The 14,820-nt window shown below is 37.6% G+C and overlaps 1 protein-coding gene across 3 annotated transcripts in view; it reads left to right on the top strand.

Moving 5' to 3' along the window:
* The first annotated feature begins 7,264 nt into the window (after positions 1 to 7,264).
* The window catches only part of PIGA (phosphatidylinositol glycan anchor biosynthesis class A), a 37,068-nt gene continuing 29,512 nt past the window's right edge, over positions 7,265 to 14,820 (top strand). For 2 of the 3 annotated variants that reach the window (XM_007500887.3, XM_007500886.3), the window contains exons 1-2: positions 7,265 to 7,416; positions 10,007 to 10,787. In XM_007500887.3, coding sequence (XP_007500949.1) covers positions 10,049 to 10,787 — 739 coding nt within the window. In that variant the 5' untranslated portion in view covers positions 7,265 to 7,416; positions 10,007 to 10,048. Of the gene's footprint in view, positions 7,467 to 10,006; positions 10,788 to 14,820 lie in introns of all 3 variants that reach the window. The other variant, XM_001380946.4, reaches the window with a different exon arrangement.

Below are 14,820 nucleotides of genomic sequence, written 5' to 3'. Positions count from 1 at the left end.
AAAAACCTAATTCTTTGTGTTAGCACATGAGGTTGATGAAGCTCTATATAATGATATCACTTATATAGGAATAAATGATTCACTCAATGAAAAAAAAAATCTCCAATAGGAATTCTGCAAGAACATGTGCAAGCCTTTTATTACTTATGGGTTTTAGCTTGGCATATTTCATGAACATTTGGGAATATGTAGACTTCATAACATAATAAAATTGGCATTCTCTTTAATATTTTTTAGAATGGGTGACAAATTCTCCCATTTTCTTTTTATCCATCTGCAGTCTATCTTTTAGATATTTATACCCTACTTCTTCCCCCCAAAAAGCAAAACACCTTCTATGGTCTTATCATTGATTTTCATCAAAGATAAAAACATCATCAGCATTGCCAGCTATGAAACCAAAACACATATAGCTAGAAGGAATGAGCTTAACACTATCTGAACCTCTGTGGTAATGAGTTTCCTGCCTTACAATGGGGAAGGAGATGGAATTTTATGGTTTCCATGGTTTGTTGATTTCATTTCCAAAAAATATATATGAAGGGTCTGTTGTGTCCTACACTATGCCTTAGGGGAGAAACTCAAATACTCAATATTCAGATGAATTTGTGATCTCATAAAAGTGTACTTTCCTACAAAGATTGGGATAAACCATCGTAGCAGGTAGGCTGAACTAGGTTGAGAGTAACCAACAGGTCTCAAACCTGTTGATGGGTTAGGGGGATATCTAATCCTGGTATATGAAGACTTCCCTTGGCAGAAGAGGGAATGAGAACAATTCCCCTTCCCCACCCCCACCCCCAGTGGGCATAAAGGAGGCTGAAGCAAGTGCTGTGGAACACTGAAAGTTTGTTAGACATCAAAGAAGCCAAGGTCATCCACTGCAACCTATCACCAGTTGTCTTGACTTTTATCTTGCCACTGGACTTCAGGAACTCTGGAAGACAGAATTGGTACAACTCTGCCTCACAAATCCAATTTATGTGTGAGTCAAAAGATATCACTAGTGATGTCCTTCAGGTATGAAGGACAACAACCAACCCTACAAAGATTTAAATAGGAATTAATTCATGTCTGGGCAACCTTGTGTTTATGGTGTCCCACAAGCTCATCACAAGTGTCAACATGGAATCTAGAAACCCCAAACTTATAGCCTAGTAAGATCTGATGAACCCCAAGTTTTAGGACTTGATTATAAGTTGAAGACCCCGAAGTTTGTACTTGTTCCCTGTTCCTGTGAGAATCTACCCTGAATGGAATCTCAGGCTAGCAGTTTTAGACTGAATAATGGACCCTATTATTTCAGAGACCCTTTCCCAAGAAGACCCACACCTGGGCAGAGACCACCCTTTTAGTATTCATTGTAAGCAGTCCCTTCCCTTACACCCTAGCCTCTATTATTCTTTCCCTAAGCTTAATTGTATTCTGTCAGTGTAGTTTGAACATTCTCATTTGTTTGTAACCATTGTAATGTCAATCAATCATATTTCCTTGGCCCTGAATTTCCCCCAAATGGTATATAGGTTCCCCAAATTCTTTTGTTCCTTGGAGTTCTCAATCTAACGTGGTTGGTTCTCCCAAGGGTCAGTGTCCACAGCATCCAGAGTTCAATCCTCAGACTCTGTACGGGTGTTAGCACAGACTCTGTGTGTTGCACGCAGTTCTGTTTGGAGGCCTACTATTACACTGATTAAAGAGTGGTTTTTCTGACTATTAGTTCTATCTTTTTTCCAAGTCAACAAATAGAGGTCCCACTGAGATTCCAAAGTGCCAGCTGAGCTGCCCTGCTAATGAGGATCCCAAGATGTGAGGTACCACACAACCTGTTTGGGGTTGAGTCAGGAGTCCAGTTAGCAGAGGGGCCAGGTAGGTACTTCTTGGGAAAAAAAAGGACTCAGTCTTGTATATTTGGGAGTGACTCTCTCTTTAATTAAAGGGGCATTAAGCGGTGGTCTGTGGATTGCACAGAGAGCTGCAGAATCCAGAGCTACCCAAGAGCTGCTGGAATGGGGAACAGCATGTCTGTGGTCCCCAGGAGGAGATGGGGCAGCTGGCAGCCTGAGGAACCACCTAATGATACAGCTGCAAGTTATATGTTTTCAAAGTTTGGGGTTTCTGGATTCCATGTTGACATAAGAGTTATACTCAGATTTCAGAAGGGTATTCTTTATTTTCTCCTGACCTCAGAAGTATTCCAGTGAAGCATTCAGGCTGTTTACCTGTTATCCCTGGTTCTTGCTATGTGATCAATTCAATTTTTTTTTCAATAACATATTCTCTGATGACCTCCTTATGCTGGTTCTTTGTAGGTCCTTATTTGCTGTATGTAGCAGCCTGTTCTCATCTACTGTATTTCTCTACATAGCCCTCCAGATGATGCAAATTTTTAATCTTTGGTGGATATAGTGTTCTATTACTTGCAGCTACACACTAGCACATAGATAATGTTAATTTGTGGTTTTCAAAGTCAATATTTAGCCTTTAGGGATCTATTTTTATTTGAATTTGAAAGGAAACACTACATTACTTTTTCTGAAATCCCTAGTTGGGATTCATTCAATAGAATTTAGGTATAGAAACTCAAAATGAAGACTGGAACAAAAGAAAAGCTTTGTAGAAATCTGATAGTTAATAAAATTAAGTTTATTTAGTCATAGCAGAGGAAGGATATTCAAAAAAGTAAATGGCTATTCAGCAAATATAGAGCATTGATTCAGTTATATCTTTATCTATATCTATATCTATATCTATATACCCTGGACTTGCCATGGCTTGAATCCTTATTTCAGTATGTAGTTAGGCCACAAGAAAGCCACACCAGTACCTAGGACTTTATCTCCCTAAACTAAGTCTTAAGGATTGTTTCAATACCTTTTATGCAAGTAGCTTGCATATGCCTAGGAGGCTCCACAGGGTACTTCTCCCATCCAGCAAGTAACAGATTCCATTAAAATTAAATGGGCCAACTTAAAATCACTTACTGTAAGAAATCAAGAAGTACTAGAACAAAATAAACAATTGAAAAGATATAAGAAGATGCATACAAGTGTAAATGGGATAGCAAAAGTAGGTCTCAAAACTGGTCAAGTAGAGTTATTTCGAGAATCATCAAACTTCCTAAAATCAGTCTCTTCCACACCTATCTTTGCCCTCCCTCCCTCCCCCAAAGAGGTTTGTAGACTGTAAGGATAATTTTAGGGTTGTGACTTAATCTAAATTAATTTTGGTCACTAGGGAATATCCCAAATAAAATACCCAAGTCAGCTTGGAAATTTATGGTGGTTTAGTTAATATAGAGGGAAAGAATTAAGGAGAAGAGAGAAGGAAAAGTATAGGATTTCTCTTGCCTGGCCTGTGACAAGAGGAGTTCAAAGTCCTCTGCCGTCTTTGAAGATTAGAGGCTTTTTCTAAAAGGATGGTGTTTGGAAGGTAAAGGAGGAAAGAATCAGCCTTAACTCGGAGAGAGCTCAGAGAAGACACCTCAGCTGAACTAGGTTACTAGGCTTCTTCCAGTATGGTATCAAGGAAAACTCACTGCTAACCCAGACAATAGCTTTCGCCACTCCAAGATGCCAAAAGGCTCAGCACCCTGCCACCAGCCACCTCTCTGCCACCAAAGAGGCTGGAGAGAGGAAGTGACATGAAATATATAGACAGTTTTTACATCACTTTCCTGCATCTCACATGTACCAATGATAGCTTAAGCTTGACTTAGGGCAGCTCAGGGGTCTGTCAGTTGTTTCTGATTTGTCATTTGCTAGCACATGTCTGTCATAGGACATCCTCCTAAATACTTAGTCCTTAAGTATGGGTGTAGACATTCCTGTTTTTGTTAGACTAAGTAGGGTGGAGTAATCTAAAGTTCACAATACCAAGAAGTAATGAAAACTGCTAGATCTTTTAGAATCACAGAGTAAATAAATCCCCAAAATGAAAACTCCCAAAATGTGATAGTCAAAATTCAAAGCTTCCAGGTCAAAGAAGAAATTTAATAGAAAGAAAGAATTCAAGTATTAAGGAATCAGGATCATATGAATCTATACTGAAATTGCTATAAAGAAAAGTAAAAGATAAAAAGGGAAACTACATTATGTTTAAAGGCACTGTAGGCAATGAAATAGCCAGTACTTATTTTCTATGTCAAGTAGGAAAAACCCAGAATGAGTACATTACTCATAAAAACCAAATCTTTAATCAGGATAAGAGATAAATTCTTAATATTCAGCAGCGGTTCAGTCAATCACTAAACACCACAGAGTCAAAGCTCTGGGGTTCTGGGAATAGTGTTTCTGGGGAAATGCACTGCTAAAGATGATTCTCCAAAGAATAATGGAACTTGGGGGTCTTATATACCTTTTGGGTTTGGGGGGAACAAAGGGCCAGGAAATGTGGTTGGTTAGATCTACAAATGAGGAGCGCTGGGCTTGACTGAGAGGAAGAAGATGATGCTTTACACTAACTAGCTACAAAAAGATGTTTCTAGCCAGGGGCGGGACTACCAGGGAAGAGTCTGCTTACTAATCTTATCTAAACTGGGATCATTAAGTATTTCAGTCTATTGTTCAGTCCAGAGGTAAGGTCTGTCAGGTCAGTTCAGGCTTCCCTCAAGGCAAGTTCCTAAAGAACAAGGGGCAAACTTAGGGTTTCAAAACAAACAAACAAACAAACAAACAAACAAAAAAACCCCAACAAACACATTTAACATATATAATAAAGGGCATAGCATCTAAGTACTTAAAAGAAAAGTAACAGGAAGAAAAAACCAGCAAAATAATAGTTGGGGTTCAGGCCTTAACACAACAAAAAACTAACTTTTTTAAAAGGTTAGGACTTAGATATTATTTTATTAAGAATGAGCTATATGATAGGCCTCTAGAAATTACTAAATGGCATTAAAAAGAAATATACATCTTTCTCAACTAAAAAAATTAAAAAAAATTTAATCATATTATCAGCATAGATTCATAAATGCAGAAAAAAACAAAAATATTGCACACATCCTTTATTGTCTACAATGAAATAAAAATTATAATCAATAGGAGGTCTTTACAAAAGGATTAAAGCTCAACTAGAGACTAAATAATTTATGCCTAAAGAACTAGTGGGTTAAAGAAAATGATTCAAAGAAATAATTGGCATTTTCATCAAAAGAGTGATAACACTGAGAAAACATATTAAAACTTTTGGAATGCAGCCAAACTAGTCCTTAAAGGAAAATGAGACTATTATCAACAACAAAAAAGCAAGCTATATATAATCGAAATTATAGGCTTAAAATACAATCCTATTTTTCTGTTCTACTTTATTTATAGAAATGCTCTCTTTTTGTTGATGTGTGCCAAGTAATACAAAAAGTAAAATTTTACTGGGGGGGGGGTTCTTTTTAGAAGTTTTTAGTTTTCCTGTCAATAAGTGCATGAAAAAGTGTTCTAAATCCCACCTGATTAGAGAAATGCAGATTAAAACAACTCTTAGGTACCACCTTACACCTGGTCAATATGACAGCAAAGGAAAGTGATAAATGTCATAGGGGATGTAGCAAAATTGGGACACTAATACACTGCTGGTGGGGTTGTGAATTGATCCAACCATTCTGAAGGGCAATTTGGAACTATACACAAAGGGCTTTAAAAGAACCTTTACCCTTCGACCCAATCATACCACTGTTGGGTTTGTACCCCAAAGAAATAATAAGGAAAAAGACTTGTACAAGAATATTCATAGTCACACTGTTAGTGATGGCAAAAAATTAGAAAATGAGGGGATGTCTTCCAATTGGGGATTGGCTGAACAAATCATGGTATATGTTGGTGATGGAATACTATTGTGCTCAAAGGAATAATAAACTGGAGGAATTCCATGTGAACTAGAACGACCTTCAGGAATTGATGCAGAGTAAAAGGAGAACATTATACACATTGGCATAATCAAATGTAACAACAATAACTTATGACAAAGAATGCTCTCCACATCCAGATAAAGAACTGTGGAAACAAATGCAGAAGAAAAACATATCACCCATCATGTAGTTTGAAAGGGATATGATTAGGGTTTTGATGTTAAAAGATCACTCTACTGCAAATATGAATACCACGGAAATAGGTATGAACAATGATATATGTATAATCCAGTGAAATTGCTTGTCAGCTTCGGGAGGGGGGAGGAAAGATGGGGGCAGGGTCATGAATCATGTATCCATGGAAAAGTATTCTAAATTTAATAAATTTTTAAAAAAGGTTTTGGTTTTCAGTGGTAGTCACGCACTACTACTCTGTAAATATTTCAAGTGGTTTTGTAAAAGGAGGAAACATTTATAGCAATTAAAAAGACCCTGACAGGACTTGTTCCAAAGTTGTTGTGGCATATTGTTCTCTCATCCCTTGGGGACAGCAATTATTTCACTAGCTCCAGAATCATCTTTTGTAATGACAGCATTGTGGAGTCCATCAATAAAGAGAAATGAAGACAGATACTAATCTTTGTGTTACTTGGAAAAACAACTTACTCTGCTTGGTCCATCATCTTCAAGGAGCCTGATTTTAGGTTCCCCGTCCTGAATTGTATTCTGTGAATCGTAGTAAATTCTTATGACTAAATAGGATGTCATTATTACCTAATTAATTATTTAGAGAAGGATATGGACCAATTTTATGACTCTCGATGACATTCTGAATTTACTCATCTTCAATATTCCTCTGTGGCCTGGCACTTCTCAAATTCCCCCTTTTTTAAAAAGGGAGAGGTGTTAGGAGTGTGTTTGTGGGTACTTAATAAAAAAAAAAAAAGCTTTGTAACTAGGCAACGCTCCAGGGAAGCCGCCTCAGGTCCAAAGCCCTTAGGAGAGGGACTTCGGTGCTCAAGGCACACTGGGAGTAGTAGTTTTCTATAGGCCTAAACCAAAAGTTGTAGAGCCAGGTGAATTCCTGGACTACAGTTCCCAGAGGAACAAAAGGAGACCTGCAAGGCACTCCGGGATTGTAGTCTCGCTCTCGCCCGGAAGTGTCCCTAGAATAAGTGTTAGGAGAAATTGAGGATGGTTGCTGGGATGCTCAAGACGTTTCCGAGCCATGGTCTCAATGCAGCTTTAGTTTAATAAAGATGAATTCGCCTCTGCTGGTTTAGTAGCTACAATTAAAGGGAGTGGTCATGGCGCAAGCGCGGCATTGCTTTATCATCCAACCCTGTACTCTTCCGGGGGACGCGTAGTGTGGTTCGAGGTGGGTGGGGAACGGGTTCTCCCGCCGTGGCCCCATGAGTCACATGATCCGAAAACCGCGTGACGATTGGTGTCCGTTGCTGCGGGGCGCGGGCGCTTGGGCCTCAGAAGCCGAAGATACCCGCCTCCTAGGGAGGTAGGCGGAGCCATGGCTGTGGCCGTGGGAGGGTCGGAAGTCTCTCTGCGGTGGGACTCGCGGAGTAAGTGTCTTTCGGCTACCGTCCTCTCCCTCCTATCCTTCTGCCTTGAGGTACTTGGCAGCTTCCGGCCGGGCTTCGCCTTTGCCCCCGGATCAGGGCTTTGGGGGAGGGAGACTGGGCAGCACCAGTGGGGAGACTACTGCCCGAACCGAGTGCGGCCCGGAAATGGGGGACGGGAGGGTCTTGAGCTTTTTCGCTAGCCTCTTCCCAGAGCCCGGGCAAGCGGGCAGCCTGTAGGGCTTAGTGATACTACTTATTTGCACTACTGGAGAGCTTTTAATGAGGAGAGTGTAGTCGGTGCTTGTGGTCAGGGATTTCTGAGCCTGTGAGAAGATTCGATTTCTTTACACCTTTCTCAACCCTAGCTTGTCCCTCCAGCAGGGGCTTACCTGGAATCGGTGGAAGTAACTTTTTCCCATGCTAAGCCCCTTTCCGACCCCGTGGTTGGAAAGCAGTCTTAATGGGAAGTCTTCTCCAAAGAAAGTTAAGGAATTTCAGGTCATTACAGTTATCCTCATCCTGCCCTGAAATTTGTTAGATGGAGTATTGCTCGTTGCAGAATAGTTTAGCCTCCTTCAACATAAATGCTTTTTTTTGTTGTCGGTTTATTTTCGGGTGGTAACAAAGTATACTGAAAGAGAAATGAAATATATTTACCTGTGCCACTTGGAGAGGCATTTAACAGACCATAATAGTGGGTTTGGAATTAGGAAATCATACTTTAAAGAATTTATTACCGCTGGAATTCTGACCAAGCCATCTAATTTAAGAACCTCAGTTTCTTGGACTGTGAAATGAAAATAATGATGCTATGATAATGACCTACCGTAGCCATCTGGGAGGATAGCGCTTCGCAAACCTTTAGTGTTCGATAAACTTGTTACCTGAAACATGAACTTTGAGAGGGCTAGTGTAATTATGAAAATTGGAAACCATAGGAGGACAAACAAAAAATGTCTCTTGAAATTTTGTCTCTTTTGCAGTACCTAGCAGAAGTATGGTCAGATGAATTGGCTCATATAGTTAGAAATGTGTTTGAAAATGTAGATGGAATTGAAAGGAAAAAGGCACAGGAGATACTTTGATTAAAAGAAATACAGTCTAAAGTTAGCTTTCCATACTGCCTTCTAGGTCTTTGGACTTCTCTCTAATCATCACTCAATCTAGACTGCTTTGTTTAATTAGTCCATTACCAAATTTACAGTCCTGCAAGTTAGTGTGTCTGATTGTAGTGACTGTGTAGAAGCCCTTCTATAGAGCCATGAATGGCCATTACAGTTGAAAATACAACCTCATACCTATCATGAAATGACATGATGGAGAGGTCATGGGGAAAATAAGCACACTAGTGAACTATTGGTAGAGTAGTGAACTGGTCCAGTGGTTCTAGAGAGCAATTTGGGAATAGGCCCAAAGAGCTGTAAAATGATGCATATCCTTTGCCCCAGCAATACTACTACTCGGTCTTTATCCCAAAGAGATCAAAAAAGGAAAAGGATCTATATGTACAAAAATAATAATAGCGGCTCTTTTTGTGGTGACAAAGAGTTGGAAACCAGGGGTTGCTCATCAGCTGGGTAATATGAACAAGTTGTGACATGATTGTGATTGAGCACTGTTGCACTGTGACTATGAGGGGAGTGATTTCAGAAAAAACATGACAAGACATGATGAACTAATGCAGAGTGAAGTCAGAAGAAGCAGGAGATCATTGTGCACAGTACGAGTGATACTGTATGGATGATCAACTGTAAAAGACTTGGCTACTTTGATCCAAGACAATTTCAAAGGACCCATGATGAAAAAAATGTTATCCAAGGGGCAGTGAGGTAGAGAGCCAGGTCTAAAGGTGGGAAGTCCTACCTTCAAATTTTGCCCCAGACATTGCCTAGTTGTATGACCCTGAGAAAGTCATTTAACCCCGGTTGCTTAGCCCTTACCACTCCTCTTGATTCTAAGACAGAAGGTAAGGGTTTAAAAACAAAAATACTATGCACCTCCAGAGAGAACACTGAGAAACTCTTGAGTGCACAAAGAAGGATAACTTTATTTTTCTTGCTTTTTATTGAAATGTGGCTCATATGGAAATGGAAATGTTTTGCATGATTTTACATTTATAATTGATATCATTGCTTGCCTTCTTAATGGGAGTGAGAGGGGAGGGGAGAATTTGAAACTGAAAAATTAAAGAAAAGAATGAAAAATAAAAATTTAAAAATATTTTTCAAGAAGTTGAATATAAAAATAAAAATATAGACAAATGGATTTTAAAAATTATACTAATGAATTTTGAGTTGTCAAGAATTGGAATTGGCTATATTGTACTATATCTTGGCAAGTAAACTTTTCATGTTTTTACTTTTATAACTTTTATATCTAATAGTATTATGTTGAGCTATTAGATGAAATAGTCATACCTGCTATTATTTAGTATATATTTCTTCATATATATGCTTATTTAGGCTTTTTCATTCCTAGGAAGAAGGTAAAGAAATAATAAATATAGCATCATTTAATGTATATACTTAAATTAGAAGTGACAATTGGAACATATTTTGCTGAGATTTTTTTTTTTAATTTTCTTTACCAGGGAACAAATGGCATCTCTCACAGTGGACTACTATGAGGACTAATGACTAAATCTCATCTTAATATGGCATATAGAAGAGTAAATGGGCCTGGACAGTCTCTCACATCTATACTCTCCCACAATAACTGTGGAATCCATCAGCCATGTAGAACTGGGACACATAATATATGCATGGTGTCTGATTTTTTTTATCCAAATATGGGAGGAGTGGAAAGCCACATTTACCAGCTATCTCAGTGTCTTATTGAAAGAGGACACAAAGTTATAATTGTCACCCATGCTTATGGAAATAGAAAAGGTATCCGATACCTTACCAGTGGCCTCAAAGTATATTATTTACCACTAAAAGTCATGTACAATCAGTCTACAGCAACAACCCTCTTTCACAGTCTGCCTCTACTCAGGTACATATTTGTTCGGGAGAGAGTCACCATAATCCATTCACATAGCTCTTTTTCTGCCATGGCCCATGATGCACTCTTCCACGCCAAGACAATGGGTCTACAGACAGTCTTCACAGACCATTCTCTTTTTGGATTTGCTGATGTCAGCTCGGTGCTTACAAACAAACTTCTAACTGTATCGCTTTGTGATACAAATCATATCATTTGTGTCTCTTACACTAGCAAGGAAAACACTGTTCTAAGAGCAGCACTGAATCCTGAGATAGTATCCGTCATCCCCAATGCCGTAGATCCTACTGACTTCACTCCAGACCCATTTAGAAGGGATGATAATGTAATAACTATTGTTGTTATCAGCAGGCTTGTTTACAGAAAAGGTAATGAATGAAGAAGAAAACTAAAACTGCAATTCATATAGAAGTCTCTGTTATAGGTGGTTTAATATCAGTTTATTATTTTGTTTTTTAATTGCTTTCATATGTGCTTACATATTTTTGTACTTGAGTATATGTACAATATCATAAATTGAACATCTCCTTAATTGGGACAGAGCATAACCCTTCTATGCCTTATTTGTGCTGTTCAGTTCTTAACCATATCCATAAATCCTCCATAGACCTGGTAGTTGATTAAATAGTATGGAATACTTAATGATTTAGAAATCCAATAGGTGAAGTTACATATTTATTTGAAATTGAGGGTGAATTTTATGTAAAAAAAAAAAAAACTTGTTTTGAAAAGATTTTTTAAAAATACCATTTACATATATTAACTCTGAATTTGATAATTGCAGGTAGTATTTGGATAACATTTAAGACTTAACTTGTTATTTCACTGTTTATTTTGTGAGGTTAAATAATTCCAGAAATATGAGACTCAACCCTTCCTGTTAGTGAAAATTGATGTTATTATTACCATATTTTAAAGTTATATGTGTTGTGAAATTGCAGATTCTAAGAAACCCACTCCTTGACATGAGTCATTCAGAAGATTATCTATGCAGAGGAATGTAGCAGTGTTCTTTGACCTCACTCAGGTCATCTTTCTTGTCTTTAGTCTGCAAAGATTTGAAAACTAAAATTTGGCCAGGGCATAGGAAAAGGAAGTCTGTGGTTTCTGATAAATGTTAGGAGATGGTTCTTTCCAAGGCCTTTTCATGGGCACTGTCCTGTATTGTTAAGAAGGTGAAGTTCACTGCATGCAAACAATTGAAAGATATAGAAATAGGTCATGGGTGAAAACAGACCTGTGAGAGCAACTGTAGAAAGCACTAAAGCAAGGTCAGTGCAGGATTACTTGAAAATCTAAGAAACAATTGGGGGTAGATGGTAAAGACTTTTCTTCAATCAGATTTTTTTTTACGGTTTCTTTCAATTTTTTGATTGTAGGTATGACTAAGAATAAGAATAAATATTTCTTTCTCTCTTTTTTTTAAACCCCTATCTTTTGTCTTAGAACAAATGCTAACTATCCATCACAAGGTAGAGAAACAGTCAGGGCTAGGCAATTGGGGTTAAGTGACTTGCCCATGGTCACACATCTAGGAACTATCTGAAGTCACATTTGAACCCAGGACTTCTAATCTCTATATCTGGCTCTATTATTTACTGTGCCACTTAGCTGCCACAAGAATGAAGATTTCTACATACTGTAAAATTATCAGGTATATAATGTTGCCCACTTCTAAACTTTTAGTTACTTAATAAATTGCTCTGAAGAATCTTAACTTTTTACTCAGTTGAAATAAGGCAAGAGGGGAACAGTTTCTCCTAGCCCTAGAGGAGTAGGATATGCAAAATGTTCCTTAGAAGCCAAGTTTTGGTGGTAGCAGTAATATTGAAATAGCTTAGATTTGATATGTGGCTTTGAAGCTCTTACAGCAAGGTTAAAAGATTAGATAGGGTGGTCAGAGGATCATCAGTGAAAAGTGTTCTTTACTTGCCTCATGCATCCCCTCGCAAGTTTTTGCTTTTTTAGTTCTTGTTTTTTCCCCAGTCTTACAAAAAGCTTTATTCTGATTTATTTATACTCTTTGTCAATTCTCTTTTGGAACAATAGCATGCTTATGTGAGATGACTAGATAGAATTAAAAGTGTAGTGAGCAGATGATTGTAGAACAAAGAACAGCCAACTAGCCTACATGGGGGCATAGTTGATCATCATCACCCTGATCATCATTTAAAAATTTTAACCAAATTTTAACAGGATGTGAAGGCAAACATTTATTAAGTGCTTACTATGTACTGAGAATACAAAGAAAGGCAAAAGATAGATATCTACTCTCAAGGAGCCTTCAGTCTAATGGGTACAACAGCATGCAAATAACTGTACAAATGATATAGTCGATAGATTGAAGATAATCCAACAGTGGTCAGTGATGGCTTCCTGTAGAAAGTGGAGCAGTCTCAATCCTAAATTTACCCTTTACAGGCTATATGGTGAAAATGCCCATAATCAGGTGATGGAGTGTCTCCTGCCAAGAATAGCAGGTGTCTGAATTGTAGAACATGTGGAAGGGTATATAATAAGGTATATAATAAAACTGAGAGAATGGGGGAGGAGAGCAAACCATGAAGGACTTTGAAAGCCAAACAAAGGACCTTATATTTGATCCAGGAGAAAATAGGACAGTAATGGTGAATCTTTTAGAGATCAGGTGCTCAAACTGCAACCCTCATGCCACATGTGAGCTCTACCACCTTACCCCAGATAGGGGAGTGAAGAAATGTGCCCATTGGGCTGCTGGGCAGAGGGGCAGGTGATGTTAGAAATACCCTCAGGCATGTGTGGAGAGGAGGGGAGCAGCCCCTTTTGGCATGTGTGCCATAGGTTCATCAACATGGTAATAGGAAATCATTAGTTTACTGAATAGATATTTAACATGGTTAGACCTGTGCTTTATTAGGAACATAAGATTGATAGTTGAATGAAGGTAATAGTCCACAATCTAGTTTAAATTGTCTTTTTTATTATAAGCAACCTGCTGAGAATTAATAACCATATCTTCACCAAAGAAATTTATTTAGTAAATGACTGACTGAATGAAGAGTAGTATCAATAGGTAAGACAATCCCTGTCCTCCAGGAATTTATATTCAAAGGAGGTAGAGAACAGGCATTTGGATTTGGAAGTTAAGGGCCCAATTGATTTTTCCCTATTGACTTTTTAGGAAAAATTGCCTCAGTGTAATAAGAAGAGTAATCCTTGAAGGCAAATTTTCTGTAGCATATGAAACCATGTAAGCCAGGTCAAAGATAGATTATTTGACCTTCACATCACAAATCTGCCTTTATATTAATCAGAATCTCATAGCACTTCTCGAAGTAGGAAACCACAGATTTTTGGATACATATCCTCTGCTGGGCAGCTTCTTGACCTAATTATAGTTTTGATTTGAAGAAGAAAATTGAGTCATGTACTTTAAAATGAATTTGTATCTGTACATTTTTCTATGTCCTGTTTTGTATGAGTATGGCCATTGGAAATCTGGCACACCTAAAGAAAGATACAATTTTAAAAAGTGTATATTTAATCTTTAGTTAGATTGCTGAATATGTTTTTATGAGTAGAATAAAATCAACTTTTACTTATAAACTATGCTGTTCCTTCCCTTCTCACAAATCATATAAGTCTTCATAATTGTACAGTTTTTGTGCATGTTTTTTCATATATCTATAGAGAATAACTTGATGGAGCATTTTATTTTTTTTTATACTAACAGACTCCTCATCTGTAATTTTTTGTTTTTGCTACATGGCTGGTTGATCTACTTTATGATTCAAGCATTTTTTTATATCATTATGGCTTTTTGAATACTATTTAAGGCAAATCAACATTGATTGTTGGTAGTATCATATTACATTGTTGTATCATATTACAATCTACTTAAATCCACCACATGCCTTTTCTCCTGACTTTTAAGTTACCTGCCAACTTGTGATTGTCCCAAAAATGATTTCTAGGGTAATAGTTTAACAGATATATTTAATTTATAATAGCTAATCAAATCAGTAAGCATTTATTAAAGGCCTGGTATGTGCCATGCATTGTACTGAGGGCTAGAGTAACAAAGACGAATGAAGTGCCTTCAGGGAACTTACAATTATTAGATGTGAATTTTTGCTTCAAAGTAGGTTCTTTTAGTGTTTATATTGGAAATAGAGGATTAAAAAATTTATTTTAAGGCAAAAAATGATAAAAATTATCTCAACCTATGGAGTACTTAAGTAACTTTGTTATAAAGTTTGAAACAAATGGGACTAATATTATATGCTTTAACCCCAAAAAAGAACAAACTTACAAAGGGAACCAATCTGATCAAGGACACATGTAAATACCCAGTGGAATTGCACGTTGGCTACAGGAAAGGTGGGATTAGGGGAGGGAGGGATAGAATATCTTTCTTGTAAC

The sequence above is a fragment of the Monodelphis domestica genome, chromosome 8 (genome assembly GCF_027887165.1).
Source record: "Monodelphis domestica isolate mMonDom1 chromosome 8, mMonDom1.pri, whole genome shotgun sequence".
Lineage (NCBI taxonomy): Eukaryota > Metazoa > Chordata > Mammalia > Didelphimorphia > Didelphidae > Monodelphis > Monodelphis domestica.
This window is presented reverse-complemented; position numbering and strand designations above follow the sequence as displayed.